The 15,367-nt window shown below is 40.1% G+C and overlaps 2 protein-coding genes across 2 annotated transcripts; one reads left to right on the top strand and one right to left on the bottom strand.

The window, feature by feature from the left end:
- The first annotated feature begins 10,410 nt into the window (after positions 1 to 10,410).
- LOC126597904 (cytochrome P450 704C1-like) lies at positions 10,411 to 13,395 on the top strand. The gene is made up of 6 exons (XM_050264655.1): positions 10,411 to 10,816; positions 11,575 to 11,790; positions 11,873 to 12,166; positions 12,262 to 12,582; positions 12,751 to 12,954; positions 13,042 to 13,395. The coding sequence occupies exons 1-6, from the start codon at positions 10,523 to 10,525 to the stop codon at positions 13,222 to 13,224; spliced, it is 1,512 nt and encodes a 503-aa protein (XP_050120612.1). The 5' UTR covers positions 10,411 to 10,522; the 3' UTR covers positions 13,225 to 13,395.
- Positions 13,396 to 13,761: 366 nt separating this feature from the next.
- LOC126597968 (uncharacterized) lies at positions 13,762 to 15,301 on the bottom strand. The gene is made up of 5 exons (XM_050264660.1): positions 15,064 to 15,301; positions 14,895 to 14,962; positions 14,460 to 14,650; positions 14,158 to 14,284; positions 13,762 to 14,080 (listed from the first exon to the last, which is right to left on the bottom strand). Exons 1-5 carry the CDS (start codon positions 15,221 to 15,223, stop codon positions 13,949 to 13,951), a joined length of 678 nt encoding a protein of 225 aa, XP_050120617.1. The 5' UTR covers positions 15,224 to 15,301; the 3' UTR covers positions 13,762 to 13,948.
- Between the last annotated feature and the right edge of the window lie 66 nt (positions 15,302 to 15,367).

Raw genomic sequence — 15,367 nt, 5'->3', positions numbered from 1 at the left:
CACATATCAACGCGCCATGCAAAAGATCTTCAACGACATGCTACACATAGAATGTTACGTAGATGATGTAGTTGTCAAGACCAAGAAGAGATCCGATCATTTGAAGGATTTACGAATGGTGTTCGACAAACTACGATACTACAACCTCAAGATGAACCCATTAAAATGTGCATTTGGCATCACCTCTGGGAAGTTCCTTGGCTTTATTGTCAAGCATCGTGGCATTGATGTAGACCAATCAAAGATTAAGGCCATTTAAAGCATGCCTAAGCCAAGGAATCTACACGAGTTAAAAAGTCTACAATGATGGCTTGCCTTCATAAGACGCTTCATCTCCAACCTCGCAGGACCCTATCAACCCTTTAGTCAACTTGTGAAGAATGACCCTCCATTCATATGGGATGACGCTTGCCGCAATGCTTTCGAAAGCATAAAAAGTTGCCAAAGCTGACCCAGTCAAATACGCCATGTCCAAGCCAATTTTGATCGGCGACTAGCAAAATGGGCGTTGCATCCCAATTAATATGAAATCATCCACATTCCAACTAAAGTCATTAAGGGACAAACACTAGCAGACTTCCTTGTCGATCATCAAATCCCAACCGATTGGAAAATCTCAAATGACTTGCTTGACGAGGAGGTGTTCTACGTCGACATCTTCCTGATATGGACAATGTTCTTTGATGGATTGGCACGAGTAGACAGAGCAGGGGCAGGAGTAGTATTCATGTCACCACAAAGACAATTACTACCCTATTCCTTCCAACTAAGCGAGTTATGCTCTAACAATATCGTTGAATACCAAGCGCTAATTATCGGACTCCAAATGGTGGTTGACATGGAAATCACAACGCTAGAAGTGTATGGCGACTCCAAGCTCATAATCAATCAACTCTTGACTGAATATGAAGTGAGGAAAGATGATCTCGTCCCATATTTCCGACTAGAAATTCAACTACTCCGAAAGTTCGAGTCTGTGATGCTAAAACATGTGCCAAGAAAAGAAAATCAACTGACAGACACTCTCGCTAACTTAGCATCAAGTATGGCGCTTGGAGAAGACGAAGCTGTAGACGTGCCAGTTTGCCAAAGAAGGGTGATCCCGCTTGTCATTGAAACGCTACTGGATGATACAAACATCATCTCAATACTTTCAGTCAACACTAAAGAGTGGAGACAGCCACTGATCGACTACTTGGAGCATGGAAAGCTTCCGGACGTTCCTAAACATCGCTCTAAAATACGTCGATGAGCACCTCGCTTCCTCTAACGTCGTAAGACCAATTGCACCAAAATCATCTGCTAGAGAGGCCTACATCTTAGCTGCAACAGATTACTTCTCCAAATGAGCTGAAGTCGTACCCCTAACAGAAGTCAAGAAGGAAACTGTTGTTCGTTTCATTAATAAGCATATCATCTACAGATATGGTGTGCCTCGCTACATCATCTCTGACAACGGAAAACAGTTCTCTAACCGATTAATAGACGAGCTCTGCGATAAATACAAGTTCAAGCAGCACAAGTCTTCTATGTATCATGTTTCGGCCAATGGTTTTGCAAAAGCATTCAACAAAATGTTGTGCAACCTCCTGAAGAATGTGATCAGCCAAACAAACAAAGGCTAGCATGAAAGAATAAGCAAAGCACTTTGGGCATATAGGATGACATATAGGGCTTTTACCCAAGCTACGCCTTATTCTCTTGTATATGGCGTGAAGGTTGTTCTGCCACTTGAAAGTCAAATCCCCTCACTAAGGATGGATATACAAGAAGGCTTGACTTAAGAGGAAAATGCAAAGCTGCGACTTCAAGAGTTGGAAGCACTCGACGAAAGGAGGCTCGAAGCTCAACAACACTTGGAATGCTACCAAGCCTGGCTATCCAAGATGTTTAACAAAAAGGTCTACCCAAGGTCTTTCCAAACTGGAGATCTTATCTTGGCATTACGAAGGCCCATCATCATAACTCACAAAACAAAAGGCAAGTTTACATCAAAGATGGACCTTACATAATACAAGAGGTATACACCAACGGTGCCTACTTAATCATGGCGGAAGATGGCTTGAAGATCGGCCCTATCAACGGCAGATTCTTGAAGCGCTACTACCCCTAAGGAAAACACTCAATGCTTATTGCCTACACCAGCCTAAACTGTAAACGGCATAACACTCCTCGCCTGCATAAGTCTAAACTGCAAACGGCACCAAATGACATATAATGCTCATCGCTTGCACGAGCCTAAAATGCAAACAGCACAACACTCCTCATCTGCATGAGTCTAAACTGTAAACGGCACCAAATGACACACTACGCTCCTTGTTCGCACGAGCTTAAAAGGCGACACCTAATGCTCCTGGCCCACAAGAGCATAAACTGTGTAATGCAAAACAAAACAAAAAAAAACAAAAAAACAAAAAAACAAAATCATCATCATAATCACCATTAAATTTGCCAAAAACCCATCATTCCCTTGAACTACGTCATGACTTAATCCCTCATCAACCAAGGGTACATAGTCAACTTAAAACTTCAAAACTTCAAGTACAGTCACATCACCAACAAAATTTGAAGGTAGCCATGAGCACATTATGCTGCCACCAGCATTTTATGACTTAGACATCGCAATGTATGCACCGGTTAGAAGGTTATACCTATACAACTAAGTATCTGTTGGCTTTGGCAGTTTGAATGTCCGTTATGTAGTTGACACACCTATATCTCCTACCTGGCTGTCAAAGTAGTCTTTGTGGTAAAATCCTCTATCAAAATCAAGCCATCGCTGAACATAAGGCTTATAATTTCTAATCTATGGCCCAAGTCGATCGAAAACTCTTGAAGAACTTTGATGTGAACCTCGACCAAATGGTTAGATGTAGGGCTGGGCTGGGTATGTAGGGTTAGGTCGGGCCCAATTTTGGAGGAACCAGACTTTACCTGTTTTAAACAATAATAGGAAGGGTTGGACCAGGTAAAGGAATTTTAAGTTTGGGAACCGACCCTAACTCAGCCCGTTCGAAACAGGGCGGGTCCATGGGTCTAATTACTTTTTTTTTTTATACAGAGCTCCAGAACTTTCAATGATTCCAGATTACTTCCACTGCCAACGAAATCGACAGGTTTGAAGCTATTCATACCAGCATCTAAACCACCAGTGGTGAATCGGTGAAAGTGGTGGTCCCCGTCTCTCTTGCTCATCTCTCTCAATCCTAAATCAAGGTCTCTGTCTCTTAAATCCGATCAACAACGATGAAGCGAAGCTCCAATCTGACTCAGATCAACGATGGCAGCAACACATTGGTCAATGGGATCACATTACATAACTGATACAAAACCATGCTCTTCTGTATATACTTTTACAGAACTGTCAAAGTAGTCTTCATGGTAAAATCCTCCATCAAAATCAAGTCGTCGTCGAACTTAAGGCTTATAATTTCCAGACTATGGCCCAAGTTGATCGAAAACTCTTGAAGAACTTTGATGTAAGCCTCGGCCTAATGGTTAAATGTAGGGCTAGGGCGGGCCCAATTTTGGAGGAACCAGACCTTACCCGTTTTAAACAGTAACATGAAGGGCTAGATTGGGTCAAGGAATTTTGAGTTTGGGAACCGACCCTAACTCGGCCCGTTTGAAACGGGGCGGGTCCATGGGTCCAATTACTTTTTTTTTTTTAGTTTTGATATAGAGCTCCAGAACATTCCACGGTTCCAGATTACTTCCACTGCCAACGAAATCAATGGGTTTGAAGCTATTCATACCAGTATATAAACCACCGGTGGTGAATCGATGAAGGTGGTGGTCCTCGTTTCTCTTGCTCCTCTCTCCCAATCCTAAATCAAGGTCTCTGTCTCTCAAATCAAATCAACGATGATGGCGCGAAGCTCCAATATGACTCAGATCGACGATGGCAGCAACACGGTGGTCAATGGGATCACATTACAGAACTGATACAAAACCATGCTCTTCTGTATATACTTCATGAACTAAACCATGTTACCGGGCATGCCACTAGCTGGGATGAGCTTTTGGGTGTCGAGCACCATGATTCTATATGTTTTGCACGACGGATATGTCTGTCACCACGACGGTAAAACCATCACCTACCAAACCGAAGATGAATTCCATATCCTTCTGATTGATCTCCTAGGCATTTTGAGTTTCGATGCTCCATCCAAATTTGTTCAACAGAGATCTTGAAGAATCGATGCAATCAATTCGAGAGTGGGAGAGAGAAGAGAACGAGGAATACGTGGTGCCGTCATGGTGGTGAAGGAGATGACTCGAGTTGGAGTTTGTTTAAGTCCAAGAAGGATGGAATGGATAATGGATTAGGGTTAGAGAATTATGAAATGGTTGTTTATTGTTATAACTAGAAACGGGCCGTCCAGGGCCCCGTTATTCCAAATCCTAGGACTCAGCCCGCCCCTTAAATACTATGGACCCACCCCGCCCCACCCCGCCCCACCCCATTTCTATTCTAAAAAAATTGGAACCGGCCCGTACCCACCCCAACCCGTGGTTTTTATACCAGTTTACCCACCCCTAGTTAGATGTCCTGGGGTCCTGAGGTGACCCAGAATAATTAGACCAATAGGCCTAGTAATAGTTTTCGGCCCCACAATAATGATTTCTGGTTTATATCGACTCCATAATACCACTAGTTCATCTAGTCACCAAAAGCATGACTGGCAGAATTAGTATTAGCATAAGAAGTCAGCTCAGGCTGGTGTGGAGAAGTGTTGTGATGGGTGAGGTTAATTTTCAACCTTGGCTGAGAACTTTGCTTAGGCACATAAGGTATAGCCAAAGGATGATTCTCACCAACCATCAGCCTTTGTTGTCCATTTCTTTTGAGCACATAGGCATTGACCATATTGATTACTGTTGTTGAAAATAAGTCAATATCGACTAACATCTATGCCTTCTCAGGGAACTTAAGTTTGTTGTTGTCTATCTAATCCTAGATAGCATCGCAAAATACCACGCAATTGTGGTTGCTTGTTAGAATTGTGAAACTTGCAATAAGCCTTCTCCTTCAAGTAGGGGTGGGTTCGAAAAACCAAAAACCAAATAAACGGGATCGAAAGCCAAATTGAAATAGAAAAAATCGAACTGAAATTAAAAAACTAAACTGAAATGGATTGGTGTAGTTTCAGTTTCTGGAGTTCAGAAACCAAACCAACCCAAACTGAATTAACCATTTCCCTATAACGACGTTGTTTTATCTGGGTATTTAACCAAAGCTAATGTTGTTGCTTCACTTCAATACTTCCGTCCTCACCCATCTCGTCCACCTTATCTAAATTCTTTCATCCTTGCACACATTTCCCAAACTCGATAATATAGTCGATCTCCTTCTCCGACGAAGTAGAAGCCTTGTCGAGCCATAAACAGTGGGTCCTCGTGAAGCACATCATCAACAAGGTCAAAATCGAAGACCTTTCTCCTTCAAAACCAACAAAGCCTTCGAAGTGCAAAGCAACAAAGAAGAGTAACAAGATTAAGAAATACCAAGGCGTATTGTAGAGGTCTTAAGGGAAATGGGTGGTGAAGATCCGAGACCTAAATTGTAGAGTCTTGGTCTGGTTTGGAATGTTAGATATGGCAGAAAAGGCCAGTTTGGCTGGGTTGTGGGTTGTAACTTGGTTTCTTTGCAAGTATTTTTCTTTAATTTTGTAAGAATCTTTGTAAATTTTATATTTGTTTTCTTCTCTCCAAAATTGTTTTATTAATGTTTGTGTGATGATGAAAGGATATTGATTCATCATTATGCATATAAAGGATTAGAACTCTAGAAAACAAAATAAATAAAAATTAACAAAAAACCTGAACCAAACTAAAACCAAACCAGAAAAAATTGAATTGAACTTATACCGAATCAAAAAAAAACTATGGAGAATTGAACCAAACAATAAATTCGGTTTGGTTTTCGATTTCAGCAAAAACATCAAACCGAATGGAACCGTACCCATCCCTACCTTTAAGTCTTTGGCTTTAGGTATAACATGATGTGGCCAAAGCTAGATCATCATCGCCGTTAGGAGTTAATTGAAAATATCAACCTTAGTGATATCAAAAGTGTATACTTTCGAAGTCTGGACTACAACCTTAATCGAAGTTGTTTATGTCTTCACGTCTTTTGAGTTGGTGTGAGACAACGCCTTGCACACAAATGAATTATCAATAACAATCTCTGCAACATCAATGTTGACATATGGTGTCCCCATTGCCCTCAGTTAAACCGTACCTTACGACTGGATTCTTGTATATCGTTCCTTGAGATGCTATTTTGTGGCGATTTCCTCCTTAAGCAAAAGGTCATACAGCTCAAAAAGCTCGGCTAGTTTGTAAATGTCTCGAAAATTCATGTCGAGAAACTTCTTCTTGAATTCCATAGTAAGATCATTTTGAGATATCCTGACATACTCATGCAAAGGAACTTTGCAACAATTTTTTGCTACCTTAGGACCACACACCCAACCCTAGACTATTTGCCAAATTACCCCACTTATTCCCCCCCCCCCAAACCCAACCCAAACCAAGGCCAAATACCCCCCCCCAAGAAATAGCCCGCAAACTCATGGACTCGGCCAAATGGAGCCCAGTCTCGACCCGTTCACTCACGCACTCGCCCCATGCAAGCCGTTTGACTTCAACGCTCGACAGGGGGGCCACTGTCAGGGCTGCTGTCGGCCACCAACCAAAGCCCAACGACTCTTTTCTGCATCCTACGATTGGGCTTTACGGACCGTTGGTTGATTCAATGGTCCAGATTCAAAATTTGTTTTTTTTAAATGTAATTTAAAATACATTGAATCAAACGGCTAAGATTGAATATAATCAAATCTAACGGTAAAAAAAAAGATCTAACGGTCCAAATTTAAATCCAAATGCTAAAATAATTAAAAAATTTATTTAACTCAAAATTCACCCAAAAACTCTATAAATACCTATGTATTTGTTCAAACATCCACACAAAACTCAATTTTCAACTACAATTCTTCAATTTTTCTTTCTACCATTTCTTTCCATTTCCAAATTGTTCAACATGGCAAGAGAGCATATTAGAGGTCGTAATTGGACCTGTGAAGAAGATGTTGCTTTATGCTTGGCATGGGTTTCAGTTAGCGAAGATGGTGCAGTTGGCACAGATCAAAATAAAAAGGTTGTGTGGGATAAAATCATTGAAAAGTTTCATGAAAACTACAACAATGGCAAGAGGGACGGTGGTGGTGTTTACGATCGGTGGTGGTGTTTATGATTGGTATTGTGTCATTTGCATTGCCCTGCTACGCCTTCTTCTATCACCCATTAATGAGCTATTGAGGATTTTTATGAAACAAAAACACTTCGAAAGTTGAAAGATAGGTGAATATAGAGGATGATTGAAGGTTGAAAGATTGTGTGATCAAATTGATATTCAACCTGTGTTTATATAGAGGATGATTGATGAAAGTTAAAAGATTGATGAAGGTTGAAAGTTTGGTGAAAGTTGAACGATTGGTGAAAGTTGAAAGTTTAGTGAAAGTTGAACGATTGGTGAAAGTTGAAAGTTTTGTATGTCCTTCATATGTGTATGTGCTTCACATATGTTTTGTATGTGCTTCACATGTGTTATGTGTGTGTGTTTTATGTATTTTGTGTTTATACATCTCTATCATGATTTTCATATTCTTCCATAGTGTTTCATAAGTTTCATGTATCGATTTAGTGATTTTTCAGTATTTATCGGAATTTAAATATTTTTAGATTAAAATGTTCATAAAATAAATGTACGATAGCCTACATAATTTTTTTTTTAAAGTTAATTTAAGAAAAAAAATAGCCTAAGTTTATTCTAATAATCCCAAGCTAAAATTTTAGGCTAAAAGGGTTGAAACAGAAAAGTTGTTTCTGGGCTAAAAAATTTAGCTTTTAGCCCAAGAGTTAGAGATGGTCGAAAGTGATAAAGGTACTCGGCAAGCAAATAATCTGTGCATGAGCCACTCTTGCCAAGGATGACACTGACACTTCTATTCCAACCCTACAAAATTGCTCATGGAATTTTCTAACCAAGTCGTCCCAAGTTTGCAATGAGTTTGACAACAAGTTAATATACCACGAAAATGTGACTGAAGTCAAAGAGAAATTGAGTAGTCATAACTTGTGGAAGTCATGGTTGGCATCTCCACACTGGCTATGAATCGAGCAATGTGTTCCAGGAAGGACAAACTTGATTCGCCAGGGAACAAACTAAAATCGGGTTCACGGCCGAATCAATCATCCGTTGAATTTCCTCTATGTTAATTGTCACGTCTCCTCTTTTTTCCATCCTAGCCATGCCATTCAAAGGTGATAGCACATAAGGAAACTTCTAACTGACTCTATTTTCACTTGTACTGGCCTTAAGCTGTTGTGTATGTAAGGTTCTGTTTTCACTAAGAGATACTTTCTTTTTAGGTGGTACTACGCTCGCCCCATGTCTTTCAACAGTGGTATCCAGCCTATATTGCAGAATTTTAGTAGATAATGTTGTTAATAGACAATTCTTTTCCTTATGGGATGGTTGTATCCCCTCGTGGTAATGATTATCTGTATTCTGCTTGAGGTTAAGTCGGCCAAGCTCACGCGCCAAAGTGTTCTCTAAATGTTTGGTATGTTCGACGAGTCTATGTAGAAAGAAAAATCTAAGAGGTATGTCTGAAGCTTCATTGTCTTCTTCATCTACCTTTTCGACTATACCTTCCTGAGGTTCAGAATTGATGGATCTCGTTCTCTTTTTAATAAACATAGTTGGTCACTTCTGACAGCCTGAAAGTTATTTCTACCTCTCGGCGCGCCATAGGCTTTGGTGTGACGGCAACATGATGATCTTGTGCAAGTTATACACCAGGAAACACAATTGTTTAGTTTGCAAGCGCCTGATTTGTAGGTGCCTGATTTACAGATGATTTTCTCATCGTTGTTTTCTTCTTGATAGAGCAAGTTTCAATGGTCAGGTTCTTTGTAGTTATCTTAGCACTGGTCTTACACGGTGTGCCAAAATGTTGGCCCTAAAAATTACAATGCCTACTACGTGCACGCATGCCGAGTAACTATAAGCCAACTATGTCTTTCATGCGGGCATGCCAAATCGCAACTACTCTTGGTCGGGCAAGTAGAATAGATGTGGTGGTGATGTCGAATGCACTGCTCACTTCTGCACTTGAGCGTTTACAACCGAAGAAGGAATGCGTCTTGGCCTTAGGTTCTGAAACTTGAAGATAAGGTTGCTAGATCATTGTGAAGTTCAATAAATGGTTTGGCTTTCAATGTGCCGAACACGAAATACTTGGTAATGCCTCACTTCACCAAGAAGCTAATGGAGTGACTTTTTTAAGATAAAGAAATAGAAACTCTTTGCCCGCCGAGACTTAGATATATAACCAACCAACCTAGAAGCAGTGCTGTTTATTTTTCCAAAGTGAATGCGCTCCTATGCTGCTTGATTCTACGACTATATTGTTGTTTACTTATTCAAACCGACAGTGTTGTCGAGTGTCAACACAGTGTTGTTTACTTATCCAAACTAAAGATGTCTTGACGGGAGGGTTAGGATGGTATTTTTCTCATAGGTTTAAGAAGGGTTTCACGTAGAGTGAGCGTTATTGCATAGGGTGTCTGAATTGTTTGTTGAGTTAAAGGAGCATTTCAAGTTGCCAAACCTCTTCTGTTTATAGGGATGTTTTTCACGACGAACAAGCATGCCGAGGTAAGCCCTGATGGGACTGTGTTTACTTGACATTTACCTGAATGTTCTCTTTTTATCTTTTTAATTCCCTTCTTAGCCAAAACTTCATATTCATCCAATTTCGACCTCTTTGATTCCAACTGAGATTCTGAACTTGACTCCTTTATGCAATTAATCATTCTTATCTAATCAAGAATGAATTTTAATCCTTAGAATGATTCGCACCTAATCAGAGGTCATTCTGATCCTTGGAAATTTTTTAGTTTACTTAAGACTTGATCGAGCCACACAATTCCACTTGCACGATAACTCGGTTGAATCAACCCTTTCTTGGGCTAAAAGCCTACTAGCTTGCGGGATTACTAATGGGCTAAGGATTGTGACTTTTCAACTCGGGTTAACCATTTTCGGCCCAAATTATTATTTCAGGCTCAAACAAGAGGTACACAATTATCGTAGCATTCTAAACTAATAATATAATATCATATATAAATTTCTCAAGTCTCTTTACATGATGTTATATTATTTGCATGGAATGTCATAAAACGTCATGAAACGAGAGTGTAAGTGTATCCATAAAATTTTGATATTAACGCAAACGACACATGAGGACAGAAAGACGTTAGAATTACATATGCATCACATGATCGCATCACATCAATTTGCTTATTAAATAAGAACTCCTTTAGACTTTGTGACCGATCTCCACGCGCCCTTTCCTTCCCGCAACCTCCACCATCAATAAAATACTCTCTCTCTCTCTCTCTCTCTCTCTCTCAAGTACAAACTACCACACCACGCATCACCAGCCAAGCCATGGACTTTCTGTCAAACCCATTCCTCTTCACATCTCTGGTTTTGTTGTTATCCATCTTCACTGCCCAAATCCTAGCTTGGAAACTGACCAAGAGAAAGAGGAAGTATCCACCAGTTGCTGGCACAATCCTTCACCAGCTGCTCAACTTCAACAGGTTGCATGACTACATGACTGATCTTGCTGCCAAGTACAAGACCTACAGGCTGATTGGGCCCTTCAGGAATGAGGTTTACACCTCCAATCCAAAAAATGTTGAGTACATTCTCAAAACCAACTTTGATAATTATGGCAAGGTATGTATATATCTCTCCAATATCTGCGCAGTTAATTGCCCAAAAAACCTGTGTGACTGTAGATTTATACTTTCGTTAGCTACGCCGAGTCTGCTTGTTAGAAGATGTTTATAGTTTTAACGGGTTGCAATTAAATTTCACCAAAATCTCATTTTAATGAAAGAGTTGTGATGATTCTGCGAGGTCCTTTTTTACTTTCTAAGCCATTCAATTCTCCATTTGAAACAGATGCGGCATTTAAGTTCCTTCCCTTTCCTTTGTCTGATTTAGCTACCCTTCAAGACAGGTTCTACCTTCCATTAGAGGAGACATATAGGGCTTGTTTGGTGTTTAGTACTGGATTGGATTGGACAACTCATAAGATTCAAAGTACGTTCCAAGTAAGACATGAATGTAGAGGGGAATGATTTTTCATTGTGGGGATTAAAAGGTATAAGTTATAGGGGTGTTGACATCCTACCACTTTGTGGGGATTGGAAGGGATTAGTTTCCTTAACAAGCAATTCATTTTCTACCTTAAACTTGGACAAAATTTCGTTATTTGTTCCTTTAGAATCTAATGAATTATCCAATCCAATCCAGTTCTAGGCACAAAACAAACCTTTTTGAAAAAATAAAGAAGGAAATTATGGTCAATTTGAAGTTTATTGCCAAGTTTATTGCTAGGACTATTGATGTTGGATAAATCAGAAACTAAATTAATTGTTGGCATTAAGCAACAAGGGAGGCTCTAACTTGTTCCCTGAAACTTTGAGCAGGGGTGGTATAACTACAATCTGCTGAAGGATCTTCTGGGTGATGGAATTTTTACGGTTGATGGTGATAAGTGGCGCCAACAGAGGAAGATATCAAGCCATGAGTTCTCAACAAGGATGTTGAGGGAGTTCAGCAGTGCAGTCTTCCAAAAAAATGCAGCAAAAGTTGCAGATAAACTGTCGGAGATCGCAACTGCCAGCCAGACAATTGATATTCAAGTGAGTTTGCAAAGTTCAGTTGTTCAAAAAGAAACCAAGCCAATTTGATTATCCTAATCAACTAGCTATGTCATTAATGTAGGATATGTTTATGAAGTCAACGTTGGATTCGATCTTCAAAGTAGCATTTGGTACTGAATTAGACAACATGTGTGGATCCAGTCAAGAAGGCAGGAGTTTTGGTGATGCTTTTGATAATTCAAGTGCATTGTCCCTCTGGCGTTACGTAGATGTCTTCTGGAGGATCAAGAAGTTTCTGAATTTGGGATCGGAAGCTGCATTACGAAAAAATATCAAAATCATCGATGAGTTTGTGTTTAAGCTAATCCATACAAAAATTGAGCAAATGCAGAAAAATGATAACAGTTCTGTGACTGTGAGTGACAATAGCTGTAAGTTTCTGTTTCTTATTCGGTTTAGAGCCATCAAACATGATACAATTTTTTTTTTTTTTGTTTACGCTCGATGCAGGTGGACAGAGAAGATATTTTGTCAAGGTTCTTGCAAGCGTCCGAGACTAATCCCGTATACTTACGGGATATAATCCTCAATTTCATTATTGCCGGTAAAGACACAACAGCAACCACACTGGCGTGGTTCATTTACCTTCTGTGCAAGCATCCTTCTGTACAAGAAAAAATTGTACATGAAGTGAAGCAAGTAACTGGCATGAAAAGGATCACAAGCTTTTCCGAGTTTGCAGACAGTCTGAGCGAAGATGTTCTCGAAAAGATGCACTATCTCCATGCTGCAATCACTGAAACTCTCCGAATCTATCCTGCAGTTCCAGTGGTAACGAAAATCATCTGCGAATCATCACTACCACATAGTTGTCTTCACTCAATCAGAAGTATCATAAATTTCGTTTCCATCTCCGCCCATAGATATAGAGTTCACAGATGAAAGGCCTAACTCTGTAAATAATCCTCGGGTTTTGTTCTTATTACGCCTTGGTTGCAGGACGCAAAGATATGCTTTTCAGATGATACTCTCCCAGATGGATACAGTGTGAGGAAAGGAGATATGGTATCATATCAACCATATGCAATGGGGAGGATGAAATTCATATGGGGAGACGATGCAGAAGAGTTCAGACCAGAGAGATGGCTCAACGAGAACGGAGTATTCCAGCCGGAGAGCCCCTTTAAGTTCACCGCCTTTCAGGTTTTAAAAAAATTCTTTTGAAACTAACCTTCATCCAGGAAATGTCTAAATCCCTCTAACTTCTTTGCATAATATGATGGTTGACAGGCCGGACCGCGAATGTGTCTCGGAAAGGAGTTTGCTTACAGGCAGTTGAAGATCTTCTCGGCTGTTTTTTTAAGCTGTTTCGTGTTCAAATTGAGCGATGAGAACGCAGTTGTCACGTACAGGACGATGATTAATCTTCACATTAAGGGAGGTCTACAAGTTCGTGCCTTCCACAGAGACTGAATTTGGTTTGGTACTCAAGTATGGATGTTTCGTGTAATGTCACATGGTATGTAACATCTTTTGTACCTAAAAAACGAAATGGTTGACAAACAGACTCCTAGTATACAACCTTTTTATATTAAAGTGATATTGTACAAGTATCAAGATGAAATGAAATATCCATTTGATCCACTACCGTTTAGCCCCCTGAACTTTTACGAATTGTCAATTTGGTACTGCCTTCTTTGGATTATTAACTTTTCAAAATAGGCCAATTTTACTGGGGATGAAGAGCAGGGCCAGGTCTCCGTCTTCACAATGAACCCGCCATAAGTTGGTATCAAACTCGCCAGATAGAAGAGTTGAACCCAAAACTCCTCATTTACAAGTACGAAGCAATGCTAACATAACGTGGGATAGGTGGCCTATCATTAGGTTTTTGGATTTCATCCAAATGTCGGTAGAAAAATGTCACATTTCGGGCACTCGAGTCACTTTCAAGGGACAATTTTTGATATTTTATGATAGAACAATACGTTTGAGAATGAGTAAACGTAGTTAGCCAAAAGAACCAAGAATGATACATATTTCCGAAAGTTATTGGACACTTTTAGATCAAAACTTGCTGGATAAATTACAGAATTGCAGAGGCACAAGAGAGTTTCCTGTAGAATCGCAAACTACGATACAGAAAACCTGCCAGGCAAGTAGCCAAAAGGAGAAACATGCATTACAGTTTTGCTGATTACAATGATCCAGTCACAGGAGGAGGAAGTTGAATCCCCGGCCTTGCGTTCCATCCTTTGCGCTGCCTGTATGCCTCAATTGCCTTGACTCGAACCCTCTCCTTAGAAGCATCTTGTACATACTTCAACGCCTTTAGAAAGCAGGGGAATTTTTATTAATTAACTGAATAATTTTAATCTGTATCATAGTATCATAAAGAATGACTACCTTAGGAACAACCAACTTTGGGGGAGCTTGAACCACGTCTCCAAATCTGATCTCCTCACGTCCAGGGAAGTCTTCATTCTCTTCTGGCTTGCCCCCCTTCTTTTTGTTTTTCTTTGCTTCCAAGTACCTAAATACGAAACATAGTCAGTTGTCACTAATCAGTAGAATATGGCTACCGTGTTTGATATGATCACTGCAAATTACAACGACACAATATCCCGGCAAAATTGCAATCTGTTCACTTTTGCATATGATTCATTGACACGCATTCGATGGAAGATCATAAGGCGTTAAACACGTACTTTTTCTTACGCTCCTTTCTTTTTAGCCGAGTTCCTGATTGCTCCAATCCTACATTTTCAAACCGAAGGTCCTGTACTTGCTTTCTCTTTCTTTTCTTCTTTTTCTTCTCATCCGTATGTTGATGTTCCGAATCCTCAGCATTACCCTCGTCATCAAATCCAGTTTCAAAGTCGACTTCATCCTCGGGCTTCTGTTCACATAACCATTGTTTTTTTTTTATTTGTTATACACAACATGCAAAGTGACCAACTCAAATTCAAACATCCCTAATCATACGCAAGTCACGAGTACTTAAATTAAACCTCAACGGGATTAGCTATTGCATTACCAAAACTTGCTTCAAATTTAATCAAACTGTTCCAACCAACCTAGCAACCAAAACCCTAAACGCAGAATTCCATAAACAAAAGCACATTGACAAGAAAAGCACTTACTGGTTCAGCAGCACCAACTCCATTTTTCCTCTTTTTTTCTTCAGCAGCTTTTGAGAGCTTCAAATCGTCTGAAACCATTGAAAATTCACAAAAGTAAAATCAAAGAGTGAGAATTTAAGAACATAATATTGATTTATTTTCCTCAGAAAAGCGGGAAGAAGACAAAAACCTTTGGGATCATGAGAAGCAGTGAAGGCGAGGAGTTTGCGAAGCTTAGAGGGCAAGGCGTCGGCTTTAGAGTAATCAGGTGGCGGCGGCAGCCTGGTGTATCCTCCACCGTGCGCTGCTCTGTAATTCTTCTCTCTCCGTCTGATTCCTTTACCACCCATCTCTCTCTCTCTCTCTTCTCCGTCCTATCTCTGTCTAAAGTAAACCCTAATCACTGCAACAAGGCGGCTGTTGTTTTCGGGGGTATTTGAGGCCCACCGAGTCATTGGGCTAAAAATTGCTAAATTCGGAGCTATTGAGAATTC

Source organism: Malus sylvestris, chromosome 2, assembly GCF_916048215.2.
Source record: "Malus sylvestris chromosome 2, drMalSylv7.2, whole genome shotgun sequence".
NCBI lineage: Eukaryota > Viridiplantae > Streptophyta > Magnoliopsida > Rosales > Rosaceae > Malus > Malus sylvestris.
This window is presented reverse-complemented; position numbering and strand designations above follow the sequence as displayed.

Excerpts from the sequence above, each read along its gene's own strand:
- LOC126597904 (XM_050264655.1), top strand. The coding sequence starts at position 10,523 with ATGGACTTTCTGTCAAACCCATTCCTCTTCACATCTCTGGTTTTGTTG. Across the intron at positions 11,791-11,872 it reads GCCAGACAATTGATATTCAA|GATATGTTTATGAAGTCAAC; the intron begins GTGAGTTTGCAA and ends TCATTAATGTAG. Across the intron at positions 12,583-12,750 it reads TCTATCCTGCAGTTCCAGTG|GACGCAAAGATATGCTTTTC; the intron begins GTAACGAAAATC and ends CCTTGGTTGCAG.
- LOC126597968 (XM_050264660.1), bottom strand. The coding sequence starts at position 15,223 with ATGGGTGGTAAAGGAATCAGACGGAGAGAGAAGAATTACAGAGCAGCG. Across the intron at positions 14,963-15,063 it reads TGCTTCTCATGATCCCAAAG|ACGATTTGAAGCTCTCAAAA; the intron begins GTTTTTGTCTTC and ends CAATGGTTTCAG. Across the intron at positions 14,081-14,157 it reads CAAAGTTGGTTGTTCCTAAG|GCGTTGAAGTATGTACAAGA; the intron begins GTAGTCATTCTT and ends TGCTTTCTAAAG.